This window comes from Miscanthus floridulus, chromosome 10 (genome assembly GCF_019320115.1).
Source record: "Miscanthus floridulus cultivar M001 chromosome 10, ASM1932011v1, whole genome shotgun sequence".
Classification (NCBI taxonomy): Eukaryota; Viridiplantae; Streptophyta; class Magnoliopsida; order Poales; family Poaceae; genus Miscanthus; species Miscanthus floridulus.
Window position 1 is genome coordinate 136,959,482 of NC_089589.1, and position 25,968 is coordinate 136,985,449.

At 43.8% G+C, this 25,968-nt stretch overlaps 1 protein-coding gene across 1 annotated transcript; it reads left to right on the forward strand.

Moving 5' to 3' along the window:
* Nucleotides 1–200: 200 nt before the first annotated feature.
* Nucleotides 201–4,746, forward strand: LOC136485808 (phospholipase D alpha 2-like). Its single transcript, XM_066482641.1, has 3 exons — nucleotides 201–293; nucleotides 2,016–3,978; nucleotides 4,131–4,746. The coding sequence occupies exons 1-3, from the start codon at nucleotides 207–209 to the stop codon at nucleotides 4,586–4,588; spliced, it is 2,508 nt and encodes an 835-aa protein (XP_066338738.1). The 5' UTR covers nucleotides 201–206; the 3' UTR covers nucleotides 4,589–4,746.
* The last annotated feature ends 21,222 nt before the right edge of the window (nucleotides 4,747–25,968 follow it).

The following is a 25,968-nucleotide window of genomic DNA, read 5'->3' on the forward strand; positions in this document are numbered from 1 at the left end:
ATTTTGCTCCCTGACTGCAAGTGTATGTGAAGGCATGCAGCTTCCTCTGAATCATCACCAGGCGCCGTACGTGTCACTATAAATTGGCAAGCCATCCCTGCTACCGAGCACACCACAAGCTTCAGTAGTAGCAGTGCTCACTACAACCGTTCCTCACCTGATCTTGATCTGTCGTGGAAGTACCAGAGAGGAGGAGGTAGCTAGCAATGGCTGATGCAATGCCACTGCTGCATGGAACCCTCGATGCTACCATCTTCGAGGCCAAATTCAACAACAGCAACCAAGTTAGCAAGGTGAGCTCAGTTAATCCCTCACGCCTGTACATCCCATGTATGCATACGCACGTCCTTTGCTAGAATCTCACTTTGTTAATTACCCAACTTATTTAGAAGCTGTAATTTCTTTATTTATGAAACCGAAACACCGGCCACATTATTATTATTATTATTATTATTATTATTATTATTATTATTATTATTATTACTACTGTTATTATTACTACTATTATTATTACTACTGTTACTGTTACTGTTACTAGTACTCGTGCTAGTACTAGTACTACTACTACTATCATTATTGTGCCATGCATGTTTTTCAGCTTGTGAAAACTACACCCTACACGTTTTGGTGCGAAAATGTTTTTATTTGCCAAGTTAATATCTTACTACTACTACTACTACTGCTACTATCATTATTGTGCCATGCATGTTTTTCAGCTTGTGAAAACTACACCCTACACGTTTTGGTGCGACAATGTTTTTATTTGCCAAGTTAATATCTTACGATTACTATGTAGAGACTCCTTTTGAAGCCTCACGATAATCCTCATGACACGTGACAGTGACAGGGATTGAGTAAATCATAAAAATTACCTGAAGAATCAGAAACACAGATCCATATATTCAGTAGACTCTAACAGGCATTGGATATTTTATTTAATACAATGTACTATGTTTGGTAATTGGTTCCAGTATATGCTGTCAAAATATCCTTCTCTCCCATTTTTATTCTAGGCAGGCTGAAGCTAAAGTTCATCTGTAGATCAAAGACCCTGATGTCATACTCTTTCAATCTGTGAAATTAGCCCACCGTGAACCGGTCCACTGTCTGAATCAACCACCAGTTCACAAACTTCAGCCAACTACAGCGCGCCATGTGGCAGGCCAAGTCTGCAATGACCTGGTCAGCACGGACAGCCAAGCACATTTCGCACTTAACCTCCTCTTCTTTCTTAGATTCAACCGGCACTCCATCTTCTTTTAAAAATATATATATTATGTATGACAAATCTAATGATATTATTATCACATTAATAATTTCATGTAGTTTCATTCTAACCAATCAAATCTCTTCTAATAGTTTCTTTGTCTCTTACCGCTTTAATTTCTCATCTTTAATCCTTTGTTTTCTTAATTTACACAAGCGTCCAATTTACTTCGAACCCCCAAAAAAAGGCTAGATGGAGAGCAGATACGTAGCTTCTTTTAACTGCAGAAACTTAGAATTTAGAGAGGATATTTGATAACTTTTTATTTTTAAAGAGCTCTTTTATTTTATAAAACTGTTGAAGGACACTTTTTTTTCTCTTTTTACTAAAATATTAAATTAGGGAGTTGTTTTACAAGACACCTAGAGATGCTCTAACGAATATTATTTGTATTCAGTTATACTACTCGTGTGCAATATTTGATGGGTCTTGTTTGACAGATGGGAGTGATATGCTCACCAGTCTCCGTGCTTGTTTAGTTCCCAAAAAAATTTCTAAAAAGTGCTACAGTAGCCATCACATCGAATCTTACGATACGTGCATGGAGCATTAAATGTAGACCGAAAAAAACTAATTGCACAGTTTGGTTGGAAATTGCGAGACGAACGTTTTGAGCCTAATTAGTCCATGATTGAATACTAATTACCAAATAAAAACGAAAGTACTGCAGTAACCAAATTCCTAAAATTCAGGAACTAAACACAGCCTCACAGGATGTGGTATAATAATGTATTTGCTTTGTGTCCAGTTTCTGCAGGGGCTGGTGCCACACATCGAGGGCCGGCCCACTGGGCTGCCACAGATGTACGCAACGGTGGACCTCAACAATGCACGCGTGGGCCGCACCCGGATCGACGACAGCAACCCCGACAATCCACGGTGGAACGAATCGTTCCACATCTACTGCGCGCACTACAGCACGGACGTCGTCTTCTCCATCAAGGCGCGGCTGCCCATCGACGCCGTGCTCATCGGCCGCGCCTACCTCCCCGTCCAGGACCTCCTGTCGCTCACCCCCAAGGACCAGGACATCGACAGGTGGCTGGACGTCCTGGACGAGCACAAGAAACCACTCCCGCACGGGCCAAAGATCCATGTGCGGGCACGGTTCAAGAACGTGGCCGTGGACCCCAGCTTCGGCAGGGGCGTCGGCGGCGCGCAGTACGCCGGCGTGCCTGGGACCTTCTTCAAGCAGCGGCAGGGGTGCAGGGTGACGCTGTACCAGGACGCGCACGTGCTGGACACGTTCAGGCCGGACATCCATCTCGCCGGCGGCCGGGCGTACGAGCCGCGCCGCTGCTGGGAGGACGTCTACGACGCCATCGACGGCGCGCGCCACTTCGTGTACGTCACCGGCTGGTCAGTGTACGCCGAGATCACGCTGGTGCGGGACGGCAGCCGGAAGCACCCCGGCGGCGGCACCACCCTCGGCGAGCTCCTCAAGCGCAAGGCGAAAGAGGGCGTGCGGGTGCTCATGCTGGTGTGGGACGACCCCACCTCGCTCCTCAACCTTGGCATTCTTCCGAGCCAGCTGGGCACCAATGATGCCCAGACGTTCAACTACTTCAGGGGCACTGGCGTGCACTGCGTCCCCTGCCCTCGCCACCTCGACGATAGCGAGTACCCCATCGAGTTCCGGAAGACGGTGGCGCTCAGCCACCACCAGAAGACCGTCATCGTGGACGCGGAGGACGGCGGCGGCGGTTCCGGCCTCCGTCGCGTTGTCAGCTTCGTCGGCGGCATCGACCTCACCAACGGCCGCTACGACACGCAGTCCCACTCCCTGTTCAGGACGCTCAACACGGCGCACTCGAACGACTTCTACCAGAACAACATCGACGGCGCGTCCATCAATAAAGGCGGGCCGAGGGAGCCGTGGCACGACATCCACTGCAGGATCGAAGGCCCTGCCGCGTGGGACGTGCTCCACAACTTCGAGCAGCGGTGGAGGAAGCAAGGCGGCAAGGACGACATCTTGCACAACGTGCTCTGGCCGTGGAAGAACAAAGGTGACCTCCTCGTCGACCTGAAAGGTATGGAGAACGTGATCGCGCCGCAGTCATCGCCGGCGGTCGCCGACAGTGACCAGGAGGCGTGGAACGTGCAAGTGTTCAGGTCCATCGATGGCAGCGCCTGCTCGGGCTTTCCCAAAACCCCGCAGGAGGCGGCTCAGTCAGGGCTTATCAGTGGCAAAAACCACGTCATTGACAGGAGCATCCAGGACGCCTACATCCACGCGATTCGCCGCGCCAAGCGCTTCATCTACATCGAGAACCAGTACTTCCTTGGCAGCTCGTTTGCCTGGAAACCCGACGGCATAAAGCCCGAGGATATCGGAGCAGTGCAGCTGGTGCCCAGAGAGCTGTCATTGAAGATTGTGAGCAAGATCGAAGCCGGCGAACCCTTTGCAGTGTATATTGTTGTTCCAATGTGGCCGGAAGGCGTTCCAACGGCTTGGAACATCCAGGCTATGCTGAGTTGGCAGAGTAGGACGATGGAGATGATGTACACCGACATTTCCAAAGCGCTCAAGGCGAAGAACATCGATGCAAACCCAAAGGATTACCTCTCCTTCTTCTGCTTGGGTAACAGGGAGGTGAAGGTACCAGGTGAATATGAACCTAAACGTCATCCGACACCTGGGACCGACTATGACCGGGCCCAGAAGGCGCGGCGCTCTATGATCTATGTCCACTCCAAACTAATGATCGGTATGCCAAATCACATATATTCACCATATCTTCTTTTTTTCAGTCACTACATACCATGCCATTGGATTAATCATCGTGTGGTTCAAGTTGTAATTATTCTTCTCACATTTAATATACGTAACAGGTAATCCATCTTCTTGTTTTTGTTACAGTGGACGACGAATACATCATTATCGGATCAGCCAACATCAACCAGCGGTCCATGGACGGAGCAAGGGACTCTGAAATCGCCATGGGTGCGTACCAGCCGTCCCACCTCAACACCAATGGTGATGTTGCCACAGGACTGGTCCATGGCCTTCGGATGTCGCTGTGGTACGAGCACCTTGGCGAGCTGCAGGAGGAGTTCCAGGACCCGGGTACCCTCAAGTGCGTTCAGATGGTGAACAAGAGGGCCGAGGAGTTCTGGAAGATCTACACCAGCGATAACTTGGAGGATAACCTCCATGGACACCTGCTGAGTTACCCCATTGATGTCACCAATGATGGCATGGTGACAGAGCGTAAAGGGGTGAAATTTTTCCCAGACACAGAAGCTCCAGTACTCGGCACGGTACCCCTGCATGTACAGCTTGGCAGTCCATTCACAGATTATGTCTTTACTACATGAGGGGCCAAAAAATAGCATGCAGGCGCGAGACATACACTCCCATAAACAGTTCAGTACCGCCTTCTACATTTGGTGAGCAAATGTATTCTAAGGCTGTATGTATGACGTTTCTGAGCTACTACTTTCCTGTTTAACAACATTCGAATAATGTGGTTATTGTTAGGATCCAGTGAACTAACAAATAGTATTAATATATGTATCGTCTTGTTTCAATAAATAATAAAGTGGCTCGGCAAATTGTGCAGCTACATCATTGTACTTTTCTTGTTGTTGTGGTTTCAATAGGGTCGTTTTTTCCCCAATGAATACCACTGAACCCACTCGTGCAGCACCGGGAGTTACTCCTCATCTGCAGAGCAGGAACGCGATGGCCGATGGCATGAATTGAGACTGAGGGCAACGTAGGGTCGGTTTGGTTGCAAGGCTAGCTTTGCCTTGTCTTCCTGGCAAGAGCAAGCCTTCCTTTGCCAGGTTGGGTGAGCCAAATTGGCTCACCTGAGTTAGCAAGGATTTTCCTTGCCTGCGCAGACTCCAAGGTAGCCAACCTATCAACCAACGTCATGTTCGTTTGGGCTTGTTTGGCTTATAAGCCATGGCTAAAAGTACTGTTGGCTAGTTTGGTGTGAGAGAAAAATATTGTTCGTTGGCTGATAAGCCATGGCTTATAAGCCAAATACGACCAAGAGAACAGGCTGCAAACAAGGACCTCTCCAGTGCATCCTTGCTGGGTAAGGCAAGGTGAGTTTTGTGTTGGGAAATGGGGATCCCGATAGAGAGTGAGAGTGAGAGTGAGAGAGGGGCGAGCTCGCTGCAGTTCAACACCCGAGGTCGAAGTCTCCGCTCTGGGGCGTAGGCCTCCGACTAGTGGAGGCACGGGTACAAAAATGGATTTCACGTAGTTACCGAGGCAATAATTAGGATTTCGCATTATATGCCATCCTCTCTTGGGGATGATTGACTTCCCCCTTTCATAGGGTACGGTTACATCATCTGTCGAGTACAGAAATGTCCCTAGGGCAACTAAGGCATATTCTGATATATTCCTGTATACTGTACCCATGCGTACGGGGCATTAGAGTCTTTTTCTTTTGCAACCGCCTTTGTTGATGGGCCATTGTGGAGCGTGGCCCTTCATCCCATTATTGGTCGCACCACGGCCTTCGACTAATCTTCATATTCCTCCGGCCTCTAATTTGGCTCCACGGCCTTCGATTGATCTTCATATTCCCCTGGCCTCTGATTTTGGACCATGGCCTTCGACTGATCTTCATAGTGCCCCAGCCTCTGATTTTGCACCATAGCCTTCGACTGATCTTCATAGTGCCCCGGCCTCTAATTTTGCACCACGGCCTTCAACTGATCTTCATATTCCCCCGGCCTCTGCTTTTGCACCACGGCCATCGACTGATCTCAAGCTACTACACTAAATTCTATTGGGCCTCTTCAAGGGTGAGTTGTCCCATATTCCATATGGACTCCCCCAACAGTTGCCCCTCAGCTACTAGGTTATGGCCGGTACTACATGACCTAGTATGTGTTCATACAAGAAGAGGCACAATACAACTCAAACCTTGGTTGGGAGGATCGTCCTTCGCAACCTGTACGTGCGCGCCTTGCTAAAAACTCCATCCCAAAAACCCTGTGGGGAAAAAAGGGCATGGAGACAAGAGCACACGCACGACTCTAACCTATACATGCTCTAATTCTCGAGGTTTTTAGCTCCAAGTGCCTTGATCTTCCGGATTTCTTTATCTTTGGCCTTTGGGTCTTTCTGCTGCTTTTGTAACATGCTTCATCGGCTTCTCTTAGTGCTCCGGTCTTCATCTCTTGGACCTTCTTGATGCGCAGGTCCTTGTCCTCGAGGCCTTTGCCTCCGGTATCTTCTCGACGTGCAGGTATGTCTCCAAGGCCTTCTTGATGCTTGAGCCTTTGTCTCCGGGTCTTCTTGGCATGGAGGTCTTCATCTCCGGGTCTTCTTGGCGCGGAGGTCTTCGTCTCTAGGTCTTCTTGGAGTGGAGGTCTTCGTCTCTGAGGCCTTCAAATCTTCGCTCATGAGCGCCGGGCAAGACTTCACGCATCGGAGTGGCTGGTCCTCCGCTGCACTCCCCTAGCCCCTCTTGGTTGGCGCTCGTGACTGAAACCTCAGCCACGCTTGGTGTAGTCGATGTAGTCATAGTAGTGTAAGTAGATGTCTAGACCAAAGTTGTCAGTGAGCCCCTTGAGCTAGAGTAGTTGATGAAGGTGTAGTAGACCTTGGTGCCGAAGGAATTGATGTAGCCCCTCGAGTTTGGTGACAAAGGCTAGTCATCGTAGGTGTTGATGTCGAAGGTGTCGATGGAGGCTCTCGAGCCGTTTGTAGTGGGTGAAGATGATGGTGAAGCCCTTCTTGCAAAAGTGTTGGTGGAGGCCAGTCGTTGAGGTTCATTGACGATGTTTGCGAAGGCCCTCCTGCAAAAGGTGTTTGGCAGAGGCGATGTTGGTGTAGACGCCGAAGGTGTCGGTGAAACCCCCTCATGCCGACGTGTTGGCGGAGGTGAGTCATCATGGTTTTGTCAAAGGCCCTCCTAAAAATAAATGTGTTTTGTCAGAGGTGATGTTGGTGAAGTCACCTAAGATGGTGGTGAAGCCCCTCATGTCGAAGAGCATGGCGAAGGTGAAGGCAAAGCCGATGTAGATGCCGACACCGCGTGCTAAAGGCCGTAGAAGTATAGTGAAAATGCGCCTGGTTGATAGGGTGCATTTGTTAGGGACTTGGGTTAAGCGTTGTAACTTCATTGAATATCAACTTGCTGGCAAGTTTTTCGATGCTCAGAAAGACACTGGTTTTCTACTTGTTGCAAAAGATGGTTAATCATTTCATATAGTATGCATAAGGGGTGAAGTTTTTTGAAGCTTTTGAAAGTGCGAAGTGTCACACCCGATTTTAAGGATAAAATCGATTGTAGAATTCTATGTGTGCCCAGGAAAGTCACACACATAAAATGACATATTACAAAGTATCATCACGAGTGTTTATTACATATCGATATAATAATCCATACATGGGAACAAAAGTTTATCAACGTAGTGGAAACTGAATCTCTATTCTTCATGCAAAGCCTCCAAACTCCACAGGGACGGTTGACTGGTAAACCACAAGTCTAGTAATCCTCCGGAAAGTCATCATAACCGCCATAATCTGTTACCCATCTGGGATTTTTGTCCAAGTAATGAAAATAAACATGCATAAGTACATCTCGTACTTAACAAATATAACATGGGGTTCATGAGGCTCCAAAAGGCTGACAGTGGTTTAACTACGATTAGCTTTTAATGAGTCACAATTTTAGCCATTAAGTAGCAACAAGTTAGCAATGCCCCAATTAATCACATGAAACTGATAACATGAATAATGATATAGCATTTAAGAAAAACATCGATGAAACATTTGTCATTATTCCATAAGGAGTACAGGCCGCTCGTGTCCATGAGCATGGCTATTATAAGAATTTCTTTAACACTCTGCAGAGGTTGTACAACTTTACCCATGAGCTATGATTTACCTAAGGTAGCTAGCCTCTTGACCCACTTCCAAGGAAGGTCAGTAGGGTTCACTATATAGTCTTTCAAAGGTTCGTCTAACAAGTTAGTAGCTGCATGGTTTCAATGGCAAGGGGATGTAGAGCTCCCCTTTTGATAGGCACACTCACACAGAGGTACTCTTAGGAACAGAGGCCACACTATACCCAGCTCGACAAACCCCATTGGCACCTTTCGGTAACCACTAACAAGCCAGAAAAGGCCCTCATACTTGATTAAAGACAGAGCCATATAGCACTCTTGTTTGTATTGTAAGTCCTGAGTGATCACTTACACATAATTCCTTAGGGAGGACAAGAGCATCATGTATAAAGCCAAATGCTCTCACCCTTTAATTCACGTTGCTAAAAATCATCTTTTATTTTTGTTGCATATTCCATTAATCGAGTCATAGTTCATGATCATAATCAATTGCACTAGCATCAGCTACCCATATGCAAGTATCCCCATAGGTGACAAGGAATCAAGATTCAATAACCAGGAAAAGTAACTATGGTTATCAAGGTAGACACATGCATATGATTAATGTTATTAAGGTGAATAGGACATCAAGGATGATCCCATGCTATACTTCCCTTGATCAAAGTTTCCCTGCTGGTCCTGGTCTTCAAAGTACTGCTCCTGATCACCAATGAACTGCTCACCGTCTATACTCGATCAATACAGCAACATACAAGCATCCAGAGACAATCATGCACGAAGCAAACAAGAACAATAATTAAAACAGTACACCAACAGAGGAAAAAGAAGATGAAAGGCTTATACAACTATTCTACACGTCGCTACGAACACATAGACGCAAGAATAACTTAAATCGGAGCTAGAACGGTGAAGATACTGCTACCAAAAGTTTATTTATAAACTAATTGCATGAGCATTAATCAAGTTAGGATTTAAACCATGAAATTCAAGAGTTGGTGACAAGGTAAACATTATTACTAACGCTTAGATTACGTTGTTACGAATTCAAAGCGACTTGAACGGGTCAAAAAGGAGTAAAGATGGAGATTTTATGAATAAACAAGACGGGATGGCATTTTTGTAAATTCCTGAAATTGAAATACGCATTCAAAGGTTAAAAACGTAATTATGGAAGGCGCCTTGGATTGCGGGTTTGAAAAGGAAGAAAGGGAGGGGCTCTTTAGAAAAATTTCCCCGCGAAGGGGTATCGGTCACTCGGGAGCGTTGGATCCAATCTGAACGGCACAGATAAGGAGGGGGGAGAGGGGGAACCTACCAGCCGGAACAGTGCCGGGCACGGCGGTTTGCCATGGCCGATGGCGGTGAGGTCGCCGGTGAGCACGAAAACAGCCTTAGGCACCACAACGGGGTGAACCAATGGCATGGGGAGGTAGAGGGGAGCACGGCGGGCTCACCTAGGTGCTCAACGCAGCCAAAGGAGGTGTGGTGGCGGTGGAACGGCGGTGCGGCGGCGGTTTCACCGGCGAGCTTGCAGCAGCGATGCTATGGTGCGGGAGAGAGATCAGGGAGGGGTCGGGTGGAAGCGGGGCGAGCCTGCGGTGCCGAGGCACTCTTAGTGAAGAGGCTGGGAGAAGCGAGGTGGCCGGGTTCGCGGCGGCTCACCGCTCATGGCGGTAGCGCTGATCGGGGCGAGCGACTACGGGGCGTCGGCAAAAGGGTCGCGGGGGTATAGTGGGAGGCACGCGGGGTGCGTGCACCCGGTGGGCGCGGATCGGGGAGGCTCAGTCGGGCGGCCTCGCTTGGTCTTGGCCGCCGACGAACACGAAGGTGATGGCGATGGCATGCGGAAGGAAGAGCTAGAGGTGGGGGATGATGGGTGGGCTCCACCTGTTGGCAGGAGGGGAGATGGCTGCTGTAGCTGGGTTGTGTTTACGCTTGGGCCGGCTCGACGAGGTGGGCCGAGGGCTGTCCTGTGGGCTGTGCGCGCGCGCAGGAAAGGAGTGGGCCACGCGGGCCAAAAGGTTGAGGCGGGAGAGAAAGAGAGAGCCCGAGGGAGGGGGGAGGGGTTGGGCCAGCAGGCCAAAAAGGGGGAGAGAGAGGGAGGGGGAAAAGAATTGCCTTTCTTTTTCTTTTTAGCATTTTTGCAAACTATTTCCCAAAAGAATTTTGAATCCTTTTGAGTTTTGACAAAAACCATTCAAACCAAAAATTAAAATGCAGCGGAATGAGTGCATAAACATGTGACTATCCTTGTATTTGATTTTATTTTCTTAAAATTATTTATTTGATTAGGTTTGTATGCTCAAGTAAATTACATAACTAAATCAATTTAACCTATTTTAAAGCAATGCAATTTTAGGGTGTTACATGAAGGTCCTAATGCCTGATTATGGACAGGACTTGTTCGGAAGAAGGTTTTTGAAACTTTTGAGAATCTCAAGTCTTTTGAAGCTTTTGAGAGCGATGGCCCCGATGCCTGATTGCGGACAGGTCTTTGTTGGGTTACCGTAGTGGAATGCATTTATGTAATGCATGTTTTTATGTGATGATGCAAGTGAATGCATTTGTATGAAAATACTAAAGGGGTAAACATGTCATGCACCCTGCAAAAATGATAGTTATGCTTTAACAAAAGATAAGCTCTGCATATAAGAAATAATGCCCTTGAATAAGAGGGTTGTAGTTTTGGGTGGCTAGCCATGGCTGCCATTCGAGAACCTACATGGGTATAGATATGACTTGTCACATTGAACGTAAAAAGGATCAGTTTCCTGTGAAGGTTAGCTCAGATAAAATTTGGTTGATGCATATTATAAAATCTAAAAAAAAATTAAACAATACAACCAGCAAAAAAGAGGAAAACATGTTAGTGTTTATGGGTTCGAAGGTTGGGCGACTGTCGAAAGTCGATTTCTAATGGAAGCCACTGATTAGAAGGCTGCTGAATAACGAAGGCTACCAACTGACGAAGGCAGCTGAATGATGAAGGCTACCAACTGACGAAGGCAGCTGAATGACGAAGGCTGCCAACTAACGAGGGCTGTTGAATAACGAAGGCTACTGACAGACGAAGGCTGCTGAATGACGAAAGCTGCCAATTGACGAAGGCTGCTGAATAACGAAGGCTACTAACAGACGAAGGCTATTAAATGATGAAGGCTACTGAATAACATAGGCTGCTGACAGACAAAAGATGCTGAATGATGAAGGCTGTTGAATAACGAAGGCTGCTAAATGACGAAGGCTGCCAACTGACGAATGCTGCTGAATAACGAAGGCTGCTAATAGACAAAATCTGCTGAATGACGAAGGCTACCAAGTGACGAAGGCCAATAAGTGACGAAGGCTGCTGAGAACTAATGATAGATGATATCCACTAACAGATGATGAAGACCAATAACTGACGAAGGTTGTTGTCTGATGATGACCAAATATAGATGAAGGTCGTTGCTGATGAAAGCTGTTGATTGACGAATGCCAATAACTGACTAAGGCTATTGAGAACCAATGATAGATGAAAGCCACTGATGATGATGAAGGCTATTGACTGATGAAGGCCGATGACAAACAAAGGCTGCTGACTGATGAAGGCCAATGACTTAACGAAGGCCAATGAATGACGAAGGCTGCTGATTGATGATAGCTAATGATGGATGAAGGCCACTGATTGATGAAGGTCGATGACTAATGAAGGCCGATGTCTATGAATGAAGGGCGCTGACTAAAGAAGGCCAATAACTGTGAAGCCGCTTACTGTCGAAGGCCAATAACTGTTGAAAAACCACTAGCTGATAGAGAATCACTGAGGTATCTGACGATGGTTGGATATTTCATGAGAACCGCTGATTGATGGAGAGTACTAACTGATACAAACTCAAGAGCTTTTGGACAGATATTGACGAAGACAGAACACTTAGTGAGAACCGTTGACTGATGAAGGTTGAGTTTCGTTAAGACTACTAATTAATGTACACTAATGTTTTTTGGGATGGTGGAAACGTGTATACAACAAGACAAATATGTTCTACGGGAGAGGTAGGTTGGGAGGGTAAGACATACTCACAGTGGTGGAGACCTTAATGTTAGTAACAAAAAAGAAATTCAATGAAAAGTGTTTTGAGTTAGGCTATTAAAGCCAAGCATGTATAGCCATTTAGACCATGCTTTTCATACGGCGAAGGCCATAATAACTTTCTTTGTCACATTGGTTACAGGTTGTATATGCAAAGGTTAAATTTTGAAATTTTCCATGAGGGGCAATGGTTAGTTTTTGAAATTTGCCATGAGAGGCAAAGGTCAAATCAAGAATGTGGCAAAATAAATCACAAGAGCAAAATCATTAGGGATTATAAGCTGGTGAGACTTTAAAACTGGTGAGAAATAGTCACTGTGTAGGTTTGGTTGTCATCGGGTGTGTGGCTTTTTGGGGCATTTGGATTTAAACCACGATGCCTGTGAACCGCCCAGGTCGTCGCCGAGTTCAAGCGCTTTGTGCCATGGAGGTCGTTCCGTACCCATGAACCTTCGGCTTGGGGTGACCAAGGGTCCTCTTTCCGCTGAAAAAGCTATGGTCAAATGTCGTGGCTCCGTTACTAGCCACTTTCAACTTAGGTTTTGAAATCTTTCTTGATTGGGTATTTCCTCTTGGTTAGTGGCGTGTTGCTCAGGCTCCAGAAACACCCAAGAGAAACATTAAACCGATAGGTCATTACAACACAGCTAAAAAGAGACAAGAATCATGAGCCCAGAAAGAGTTAGCGAAGATATCAAAATATCATGTCAGGTTTTCCAAAGGTCCAATATCGAAGCCTTGTTGAAATAATTATCCAATATCTTGCTGACAAAACTGATCGAAGGTTGAGGCTATGAGAAAAATCTCAATTTCTAGCTTTGCTGATGAAGGTTGATGAAACAGATTGAAGGCTGATGCTCCAAGAAAAATCCTAATCTTTGGCTTCATTGACGAAAGTTGTGAAAACTGATCGAATGGTGATGCTCTGAGAAAAATCACAAGTTTCGGCTTCATTGATGAAAGCTGAGGAAACTGATCGAAGGCTGTTGTTGCAAAAGAAATAATCCAATTTTCGGCTTCATTGATGAAGGTGTCAACATGAAAATGTCAACACATAGCAAGCCGGAAGGATCTGCTTGATGAAGCAAGGCTGGAGATCTGCTTGGCTTCAACGCAGGACTAGTCGATCCTGTGAATTCCTCCTGAGGGCATGCCAGTCAATTTGACCTATAATTGATAAGGAGAGAAAGTTTATCAGTAATTTAAGGTGGAACATGCCAGTTTTGCCCAGACAGTTCCAAATGTGCCGCTTCGGGAGCAGCCAGACAGGAAAATCAACTAAATAGCCGATACAAGAGGCAATCGGTTGTTAAGAACTGCAACACTCACGGGTCATGGTTGATTTTATAGTAACGAATACAGTGCACCCAGTTTTAATGACACTTTCCCTTAAGCTATTAACATGTATACGTTAGAGATACATCACTGGCAAAATTAGATTTGATCAATACATCAGAGATACATCACTAGCTAAATTAGATTTGATCAATACATCAGAGATACATCACTGGCTAAATTAGATTTGATTTTATAGTAATGAATACAATCCACCCAGTTTTAATTCGGTGAAAAAGGATATGCCACGCAAACAATCAACTGTTCGATATAGATAGACCTACGAACCGTCTAGATCTAATCTATTTCCATCAACAGTGGGGTTCGACCGGATCGATGCAGCTATGATGATGATGATAGTCTAGAACCAAAAAATCCATAGAATCGACCATATTTCAACGGGTTCATGAAAGCGTGCCATATCTGTGAAAGCACAGGCGAATCGGCTGAAATAGCCGATTTCGGTAGAAAAGGGATTACAGCATGTGAACAATCGACTATTTAACATGGACAGATCTATAAACTCATCAGACCTAACCTATTATCCTTAATAGTGGGGTTCGACCGGATCGATGGCAGCCATGATAAAGACAACAAATCAAACCTTTAAAATAAATAGATCTATTCACATCTAACAGAATCATGAAGACAAACTGTAAGCATTAAAGTACAGGCCATCGGCTATTTAGCCGATGCGGGCATAACAAACAGTCAATGTCATGCCTGGTCGAAAGTAGATCTACCAACTAGCATACTCCGATCTGAAGTACTATCTGTGGGGATCGACCGGATTATTACATCCATAATAGCGAGCTATAGACCAGATTCAACTAGCTAGTAAACCTTCTTAAGATCAGACATGCCTTAGCCGCATACTATTTACGATCAAGATCAAAGTAAAACAGCTAATAAAACATAATCCATCATTTAAAGTAAGAACCATCATAGTGTGACAAAATAAACGACAGACTAAAAGGACGTGAGGCCGATCTAGATCGATCTCGATCGATCTCGATCGGGCAGGTTAATATTGCTGAAAACTAATGACGACAAGAATATCAGCAAGATCGATAACTTAATGAATCTATCCGAAGGATGCCACCCTTAGGCAGAGCCGATAACTTGACCTTAATCTAATTCGAGCAGTGGAGGTCGAACTTAACTGATGCAACCGTACTTGAACTAGATAAGGATCGATAACTAACTTATACTAGAGCTCGTAAGAGGTCGGCCGGACCGATGCAGCCCTGCTTGTTGAAGAACTTGCCGAGATCTACAGTACTCCTACTCCTAAGGGGTGGCGTAAAAGCCAAAAAAGTAATTTGTATTGATTGGTTGGATCCCTTCTTACAATTGCCGGGGTCCAATATTTATACCTGGGACTTAAACATGAATTCTACCCAAATACGACTTATTACAATTCTTGCAATAAAAGAAAGCATTCCTAACTTAAGATAACTTAGACCCTACTCTTTCCCTTTTTTGTAGAGTCCGACATTTTTCCCCCGACGCCATCCATACGTAGTCCATTGACATTGTTGGCTTACGTCATCTATAAAATAGACGATTCTGATACTGCATCAAAACCAGCTGACATCGATTCACATCTGATCGATCCCTTGATGATACAATCTTACAAGCTTCGAATCCCTGTGTTCTTCTTTCTCAAATTTTGGTGTAAACACATGCCCCCCAATTTTGGGATAAAAATAATTTTATTCCAAAATTACCACGTCTGTACCCTCGATGGGCCCATAGTCACGAGTAGAGAATCTTGATCTAGGGCCTACTATCTATCACCTTCACCAGCGTCCTTGCCTGCCTATGAGCCCACACTTTAAAGCTTCATGAGAGCACTATTGCTTCAAGGACGCTTGGATTCAATCTTCCAGATCGACTATAAATGCTTATCCGACCCCGACGAGAGTAGCCCAATGACTAAGTTATGTTTCCCTTCTGCTTGCTTCCTCGAGTGCCCTTAGCTCTACCAGACCCTTCATGGTCTAATTCCTTACTATGAGGGTCTCGAGTGGTTAGAAGAATTCTTGTGCATAGGGTGATTGTGTTGCTCATTTCAGCGCCTTGTCGAGCAAGGGGATCAGTTGCTGTGGCTAGAAGAATTCTTGTGATATCACCTGAGTCTTCTCATCATCAACGTAGAACTGTTCTAGTGTTTGCAAGGGTTAAAATGTGTGGACACCTTCCCCTTGTTCACTCTATCAAATGCTCATCGGGGGAAACCATAGACTTCTTCCCCGTGGTTTCCCAGCCACCGAACAATCGGTTGGACATATGGGCATCTTTTTAGCAGGCGGCCTTTTCTCTCCCCTAAAGCTACTTGTATCAGCGGGCCGATATGACTCAGTCCATGATGACCTTCGACCTTGTGGGGATCTAGACTCCCTTCAATCCAAGGAAGTCTTAGTGGGTTGATCGTCGATTAATGTAAACCTTTTGTATCAATCCCACGGTATCTTATAATTATGGGAAGCAATAAGTCCGAATCTGTTGTTTTTCATGAACCGTTCCCTGAATTTCTGGAGTGTTGATCCATTTCCATGACTGACTTCAATTCCATAACCTCGATGAAGCCTATCTTCTCACCTCCCAGGCTATATATATGGGCCATGGCTATGGATCGAAAAACAACCTGCTTTGTCCCAAACCTTCTGTGTCTTTGGGGTGATTTGCTTTTTCAATAGGCTCGAAGACATGGAGATTGGCAAGAGGTCTGTTGAAGAGGCCATTGACGAGTCTGTGCCACCACGCCAGCATCTTCGTCGTCAGGAGGATGCAACCTGTGATCTTGGGCGGATGGACCTTCATCTGAACGCGCTGCAGGATGCTCTCACCATCTCAGAACATAGGTCTGACTCCACTCAAGCGAGGCTGGCCGAGGCCGAGGCCAGAATCATGGGTGAGATGTCCACCACATTTTTCTATTTTCTTGGTTTTGTCTTCAAGATCTTGATTATCCCTCTTTTGAATCCTTTTAGACCTATCGGCTCAGTTGGAAAGCCTTCAATTAGCTGCAAAATATGTGGCAGGATTCATCAACGCTAGGGGTGCCATGCTAGTGGTTTGTCTGTACGATGTCCCAAACCGTGTCAGAGAAGTTGCCCTTCATGGTGTTCATCATGGTGCTGCCATGGCATTGGCTGTGGCATAAGCCCGCTCTGGTTATGATCTTCGACTTCTTCCCCATGGTTTCCCAGCCACCGAACACCGTGAGGACCATGAGCGCCTGGTCAAGGACTTCTTCAACACCGCCAACTCTGTAGCCCTCGCTTCCTAGGCCGAAGACATAGTGAACAAAGTGTTCCTCGGCCCTTAGTTTGTGATAGGAGAATCTAGCAAACAATTTCTTCATTTAAAATGACTCCCCTTTCGCCCCATATACCAGTTTGTAAGGAGAGTAGTTATCTGGCCTATTGCGTGTCTCCTCGAGGCTTAGTAGAATAGCCATTTCGGATTAGCCGATTTTGACTTGTGATTCGATCCGACTCGATTAAATTTAAAAAAAAACAACTCTTATGGTAAGCTCTATAGGCGATACATATCATATCTGCTTTTACCCTTTCAGGTCTGTTTTTGAACTAGATGCGATACCCTTCCGGTACCGGCAATTAGAGCCAATGATTGAACGAACCGGCTGTCAAGTATTAGTCCACACGCTAGGATAATATCTCTTTAGATACTTTCCATTGATCGCTTTGTCAAATTCCTCTTCTCCTAGCGTTTCCAAAATATAAGCATTGCCAGGCGCACAACGTTTAATCCGATAAGGTCCTTCCCAATTAAGTGACCATTTGCCGAACTTGCTATCTCTCGACCCGATCGACAATTTCACCTTCCAGACCAAGTCTCCTTCAGAAAATTATTTGTGCTTGACCTTCTTATTGTAATACTTCGCAATCCTTAGCTTATTGGCTTCGATATTCTCAAGAGCACGCAGCTGATGGCAACTTAAGTCTTCTAAGTCATCTATCATAAGATTCTTGTAAACTTCAGCAGACAAATCATTTTGCAACGTGACACGCCTCGATCTAGTTTGAATCTCCCAAGGAAGGACTACATTATGACCATACACAAGTTCATAAGGTGACGCTATAATCGATCCATGATAGGCCATCATATATGCCCATAATGCCTCATTAAGCGTTGAATACCACTTCCTTGGCTGCTCTTCGATCTTTTTCTTGATCAGCTTGATCATAATTTGATTGGATGCCTCTGCCTAGCCATTAGCCTGAGCATAGTAAAGAGAAGAATTTAATAACTTAATCCCCGTACTAGCAGCAAAATCTCTGAACTCTTCTAATGTGAACATTGTCCCCTGATCAGTAGTGATAGTTTGAAGAATCCCAAAACGATGCACAATGTGCTCCTTGACAAAATCATCCATGTTCTTTGAGGTTACCATCTTCAAAGGAATTGCCTCAACCCATTTAGTGAAGTAATCTGTTGCTACCAATATAAACTTTTGTCCCTTACTTGAAGGTGGAAAGATCTGGCCAATTAAATCAATTCCCACACCTCAAAACGGTCATGGTTTGATTATTGGATTCATAGCCGATGAGGGCGATTTCTGAATATTACCAAAACTTTGACAATCCTGACACCCCTTATAATATTCAAAACAATCTTCTAGTATCATTGGCCAGAAATATCCAGTCCTGTGAATAATCCATTTCATCTTATAAGCCGATTGATGAGCTCCACATATCCCTTCATGTACTTCACCCATCAACACTTTAGCTTCTTCTTGATTTAAGCATTTAAGCAACACCCCATCATTTGTCTTGTAATATAACTGATCATCTAGCAAAACATACTTAGTTGATTTATACCTTAGTTTCCTGGTAACCTTTTGCGATGGATTCTTAAGGTAATCGGCTATTTCAACTCTCCAATCATTAGTCAAGGTTTCACTACTTAAGATCTATTGAAACACTCGATAACCTGACGCACTTTGCGCTAACCTATTAGCCTCTTGATTCTGTGCTCTCAGTATATGTTGAAGAGAAATATGAGCAAACCCTTTGAGTAACCTCTGGCATTCATCATAGTATCCCCTCATAATACCGTCTTTATATTTATATAGGCCAATCAACTAATTAATAATTAACTATGAATCTCCAAATACTTCAATTGCCTTAGCCTCTACTTCATGAAGAAGTTGAAGCCCCTTAAGAATAGCTTCATATTCTGCTTTATTATTGGTAGTCATTGGTTCAGTCGGAAAAGCAAACTCAAAACTTGCCCCCGAGGTGAAATAATAACAATACCAATGCCACCACCTTGCTTGCATGATGATCCATCAAAGAATAACGTCCAAGGTACCCGCTCTACATAGCCAATACTTGGCTAATGATGCTGGGTGACAAAATTGGCTATTACTTGCCCTTTGACTGCTTTAGCTGATTCGTACCTCAAGTCAAATTCTAACAACGCAAGAATCCACTTCCCCATTCTCCTATTTAATATCAGCATTGATAGCATGTGTTTGATCACATCAGCCTTAGAAACAACTGTACACTCAGTCGATAGTAAATAATGTCGCAACTTAGTGCAAGAGAAATATAAGCACAAACATAACTTTTCAATAGAAAAATATCTTGTTTCTGGATCCAAAAGCCTTCTACTTAGATAGAAAACAACTCGGTCCTTTCCTTAAAACTCTTGCATTAAGGCCAATCCAATTGTTTGGCTATCGACCAACACGTACAACTTAAAAGGTTTACCTTGCTGAGGAGGAACCAGCACGGGTGGATATTTCACATATTCCTTTATCTCCTCAAACGCCTTTTGTTGTACGTCATCCCATTTCAATTCTTGATCATTTTTCAACTTCAACAAAAGAGAAAACGGCAGAACCTTTTCTGATAAATTTGAAATAAACATCCTTATAAAATTAATCTTACCAAGCAAAGATTGTAACTCCTTTTTAGTAGTCGGGGACACTACCTCATCAATTGCTTTCATACTTTTTTGACCAATTTTGATTCCTCTCTCGTGGACCATAAAACCTAAAAATTGTCTAGCGGTTACTCCAAAGGCATACTTATTGGGATTTATCTTCGAACCATGTTTTCTTATGCACTCTAAAGTCTCCCGCAAATCAGCTAGATGTTCCTTGTACCCCTTAGATTTTACCATCAGATCATCAATGTAGATTTCAACAATCCTGCCGATCAACTTATGAAAAATATAATTCATCGCTCTCTGATAAGTTGCACTGGCATTCTCCAAACCAAAGTTCATCACAACCCATTCGAATAAACCGATTGCGCTAGGGCACCTAAAAGTTGTTTTTGCTATGTCTTCCTCAGTCATAAAAATTTGATTATATCCTGCATTGCCGTCCATAAAACTAGTAACCTTGTGCTCTGCAACTGCATCTACCAATATATCGGCTAATGGCATCGGATAACCATCCATGGGTGTAGCCTTGTTCAGATCTCTGAAATCGATGCAAACTCTTAACTTTCCATTTTTCTTATACACAGGAACAACACTCGATATCCACTCTGCATATCGGCATGGTCGAATAAATTTTGCCTCTAGCAATTTTTCAGTCTCTTTTTTGATATCATCAAGAACATTCGGGTTAAATCTCCTCGAAGCTTGTTTAAACAGCCGATATCCAGGTTTGATTGGCAACCGATGTTCAACAATTGATCAATCTAGACCAGGCATCTCATAATATTCCCAAGCAAAACAATCTTTAAATTCCTTTAATAAATCTATCAACTCTCGCTTATACTCAAGATCCAACTTAGCACTTACATACGTCGACCTAGGCCTATCTCTAGGACCAATATCTACCCCTTCTAATTCATTGGCCGACATAAAGCCATGTCCAAGTTTACCATCTGTACCATCTATTGAATTAAACAAACTTTTAGAGCCGACTGCTTAGATCGGATGTTGGCTTTCATCATTGATCTTAATGAAGCCTCCTTCCCATAGCTTGCTAGAAAAACAATCGAAGTCTTCTAGCTCCCATTACATTGGATCAGCTATTGCTATACTCACAGAATCATCAGTATGAACCAGCTCAACATCATCTCCATGCCACTGAATCAAGCATTGATGCATAGTTGATGGTACACAACAATTTGCATGAATCCAATCACAACCAAGGAGTAAACTATATGAACCCTTTCCATCAATGACAAAGAATATAGTGAGCAAAGTTTTACTTCCAATTGTCAATTCGACGTTTATTGCCCCCCTGGTCTTGGATGCATTACCCCCAAAATCCTTAAGCATCATGTCAGTCTCAATCAAATCTTTTGGTCCCTTGCCTAGCTTGCGAAAAGTAGTATAAGGCATAAGATTAACAGAAGCACCTCCATCCTCCAACATTTTGCTCATCGGCTTCCCATCAACGAAACCTTTTACATATAAAGCTTTTAAGTGCTGATGCATGACTGGCTTATCGAATATGGCTTGCTGCATAACTGTCAACTTGGAAACTATCTCATCATACTCTGATTCATCAAAATCTGAATAGACTTCTTGGTCTGCTGGAGCTCTAAATTCGGACGGCAACAGAAAAGCCATTTGAATATTAGCCGATGGTTGACCCCTATCGGCTGTTTATTTAGCATGCCACATTTGAGGTCTACTAGATGCCTGAGCCTATTCTAGCTCTCTGTTCCTTAGGCGTTGTACTCTTCTTTTCTGACTTCTTGTCAAACCTCCTGGACACCATTGCCCTTTCTGCCAAACATACTCTTCCTCATTGCCTTCTTCTTCATAATCAGCCCAGTTTTGATCAGCAACTCGCTTCCAAATCCGATCATGAACACTTCTATTTTTAAGCGCCGATCCATATTATTATGATGATACTCATCTCGAGCATGGATAGACCGGCGGTTGGTTTGAGATTGCCTAAACTCCCAATATTGCTCACTGCACTCTAGGCAATTATTTCTAATAGGAAATTTCAAACCTTCATTCCAACAATGTCTGAAGAAAGAACAATTCCAATGCGATTCAACTTGCTTTTTTTCATACCTCTCTTCTTCTTGTTGACACTAGTATTCTTTCTCTTCTAACCAACACTGATAATCCTTTTCCTTCTGCTGTTGCCATTTATTAAACAAAATTTGAGATGTGACACATGGCCTTATTGCCCTGTTCCTTGATGTCTCTCCCTGCTCATATCGGCTCTTCTATCAGTCATGACGCCTATTAATCTCTCTATATTCATCAGCCAATATTTGCATTTTTGGATCGATGGTTCCGGTTTCTTTGGCCCTAGTTGATGTTAGGACTTTAGTCTTCCCTTTGAGCAACTTAGCATCAACCATATTATGATCTCTTGGGAAAGAACTATCATCAACTTTCTTCTTCCGAGGTGTATCAAATTTAAGCTTGCCTTGCTAAATAGCCCTCTGTATATGCTGCCGGAAAATTCTGCACTCGTTAGTAGAATGAGAAGTAGTGTTATGAAATTTGCAGAACTTCTTATTCTGCAACTAATTAGGAGGTAACATAACATGATTGGCGGGCAACTTGATCTGTCCTTTCTCAAGCAAGAAATCAAAGAGCTTGTCCAATTTTGTGACGTTGAAATCATAACTCTCTTTGACTCCTCTTCCCCAAGGATTTGGCACCATTACAGTCTTCTTACCCCAATTCCATTCAGCCGCAGCAATCTCTTCTTCTTCATCGTCCTCATCGCCGTCATCAGCTGAATATGGATTATAGGCTCAACAATTGCGGCACTCTTCTGGAATCGGGTATCTCAGCGCATATTCTAGAATTGGCTATTGAGTGCTGCTATTCGTTGAGCCAACTGACCTAAATTGTCAAACTCTTGCCCAAGCAGCTTCTCCCTCCATGTTGGCAACATTCCTTGAACAGCTAAAGCAGCTAGCTGATCATGAGTTAGATTTAATGAGAATTACAAATTTCTGGTCTCTAGGAACCTTTGAAGAAACTCGACACCTGATTCATTAGTTCTCTGCCCTATGGTCGTCAAATCTGTGATTTTCTTTTCTTCTGTCCTAGTATAGAAATATGTGTGAAACTCCTTCTCTAGGTCAGCCCAATTGGGAATGGAATTAACTAGCAACGATGAAAACCAAGTGAAGGCTGGTCCTTACAGGGACAAGGAGAAGAAACGAACTCGATGAGCCTCTTCAATGAATGCTTCACCCAACTGTGTAAGATACCGATTGACATGTTCTATTGTACTCGTGCTATCTTAACCAGTGAACTTAGCAAATTTCAGGAGCCTGTAATTTATAGGAAGAGCGACCAAATTATACCACTCTGGATATGGATGTTTGTACGAAAAGGTCTGCCCTTTTGGTTTTTAACCGAACTAACTCTTCATCATCTCGGTCACTCTGAGCAACAACTCATCAGCAATCTGGATTTCTCTGCAATTGTTGACCCATCTGTGGATTAAAATTTCGGGTACCCCTGATACACTGGATTTGGAATCATACGAAGGGTGTTGTAATCTGCTCCATAATGACATCCCTATGAAATCTCTATTTGTTGGATCCTTTGCTCATTTGCTGCTTGAAGTCTCTAGTTGTAGATGTCGGGATCTGTATCTCTACGAATACTTTGAACTGATGGTGCTATTTTTTGAGCCGACGACGGTATTTGGCCTAATGTGCCAAAATTAACCATTTGATTCTGAACTTGCCCTGTCGGCTGTTGCACATACTACACTGATAATCCAGGATTATTTTGCATTTGATTAGTAGTGATACCTTGAACTTGTTCAGATGAGCCCCAAACTACCTGGACATCATCATTACCGGTTAGTGCTGCTTCTTGATGGCTAGTACCGGCTTGATTAGTCCCTTGAGTTGACGGATGTGGAATGTTGTAATAAGCTGGCCCAACCTAATCAATTGGACATCCATGAAACACCTCTTTCATGGTATTGTGGAATGTGTTCAAGAAAGTTGTATTATGGTTCAACATGGCGTCATGAATAGATTTGTTTACAGCATCTACGAAGAAACACCTATCGTCAGCTTCGACTATATCTGACTGCCCATGCATCAAAACTCTTGGCAGTGGATATTTCTGAACAACTTTATTGTCACGTGTCTTGGTGTAGGACAACAAACACTTGTTCTGAAATTGTTCTATAGCTTTACTAATGACATCTTTATCATCATCAGGTAGGTCTTCATAAGACACCATAAGAATGTCACTGTTGTTGTGAATTGCCATGATGATTGTGGGGTCCCACCAGGCGTGCCAGAATGTGTGTCGACACGAAAATGTCAACACACAGCAAGCCGGAAGGATCTACTTGATGAAGCAAGGCTGGAGATCCGCTTGGCTTCAACGTAGGACCAGCTGATCCTGCGAATTCCTCCTGAGGGCATGCAATTGACAAGGAGAGAAAGTTTATTAGTAATTTATGGTGGAACATACCGGTTTTGCCCAGATAGTTCCAAGTGTGCTGCTTCGGGAGCAGCCAGATGGGAAAATCGACTAAATAGCCGATACGAGAGGAAATCGGCTGTTAAGAACTGCAACACTCGTGGGTCATGGTTGATTTTATAGTAATGAATGCAATGCACCCAGTTTTAATGACCCTTTCTCTTAAGCTATTAACATGTATATGTCAGAGATACATCATTGGCTAAATTAGATTTGGTCAATACGTGGTGTAGAGCCAATGAATTCGGTGAAATAGGATATGCCACATAAACAATCAACTATTTGATATCGATAGACCTACGAACCGTCTAGATCTAATCCATTACCGTCAACAATGAGGTACGACCGGATCGATGCAACTATGATGATGATGATAGTCTAGAACTAGAAAATCCATAGAACCGACCTTACTTCAATAGGTTCATGAAAGTGTGCCATATCTGTGAAAGCACAGGCGAATCAGCTGAAATAGCCGATTTCGGTAGAAAAGGGATTACAACATGTGAACAATCGACTATTTAACATGAACAGATCTATAAACTCATCAGACCTAACCTGTTATCCATAACTGTGGGGTTCGATCGGATCGATGGCAGCCATAATAAAGACAACAAATCAAACCTTTAAAATAAATAGATCTATTCATATCTAATAGAATCATGAAGACACACTATAAGCGTTAAAGTACGGGCGATCGGCTATTTAGCCGATGCAGGCATAGCAAACAACCAAGGTCACGCCTGGTCAAAAACAGATCTACCAACTAGCATACTCTGATCTAAAGTACTATCAGTGGGGATCAACCAGATCGTTGTATCCATAATAGCGAGCTATAGACCAGATTCAACTAGCTAGTAAACCTTCTCAAGACCAGACATGCATTAGTCGCATACTATGCATGATCAAGATTGAAGTAAAATAGTCGATAAAACATAATCCATTGTTTAAAGTAAGAACCATCGTAGTGTGACAAAATAAATGACGGACTAAAAGGATGTGAGGCTGATCAAGACCGATCTTGATCGGGCAGGTTGATATTGCTGAAAACTAATGATGGCAAGAACATCAGTAAGATCGGTAACTTAATGAATCTACACGAAGGACGCCGCCCTTAGGTAGAGCCGATAACTTAACCTTAATCTAATTCGAGCAGTGGAGGTCGAACTTAACCGATGCAGCCGTACTTGAACTAGATAAGGATCGATAACTAACTTATACTAGAGCTCGTAAGAGGTCGGCCGGACCGATGCAACCTTACAAACAAAAGTATAAGCCATGACGGTACTTACAGACAAGCCGGAGGTCGGCCAGACCGATGCAGCCCTGCTTGTTGAAGAACTGAATGAGATCTACAGTACTCCTACTCCTAACGGTTGGCGTAAAAGCCAAAAAAAGTAATTGGTATTGATTGATTAGATCCCTTCTTACAATAGCAGGGGTCCAATATTTATACTCGGGACTTAAACATGAATTCTACCCAAATATGATTTATTATAATTCTTGGAATAAAAGAAAGCATTCCTAACTTAAGATAACTTGGACCCTACACTTTCCCTTTTTTGTAGAGTCCAACATTTTTCCCTGACGCCATCCATACGTAGTCCATTGACATTGTTGGCTGATGTCATCTATAAAATAGTCGATTCTGATACTTCATCAAAACTAGCTGACATCGATTCACATCTGATCGATCCCTTGATGATACAATCTTACAAGCTTTGAATCCCCGCGTTCTTCTTTCCCAAATTTTGGTGTAAATAGAAGGATGATGAAACTGATAGAAAGCTGAGGCTATGAGAAAAATCTCAATTTCTAGCTTTGCTGACGAAAGCTGAGGAAACTGATCGAAGGGTGATGTTCCAAAAGAAATAATCCAATTTTTGGCTTCATCATCAAAAGCCAATGAAACTAATCGAAGGCTGATGTCCTGAGCTTAGGAAGAAGACCTGAGTATCTAGGCCTCGCAGCTTCTAGCTTCTCAAACGAAGGAGTCAGGGCCACGTTCTGAACAACATAGCTGCAACAAAGTAGTTAGCGTAGAAAC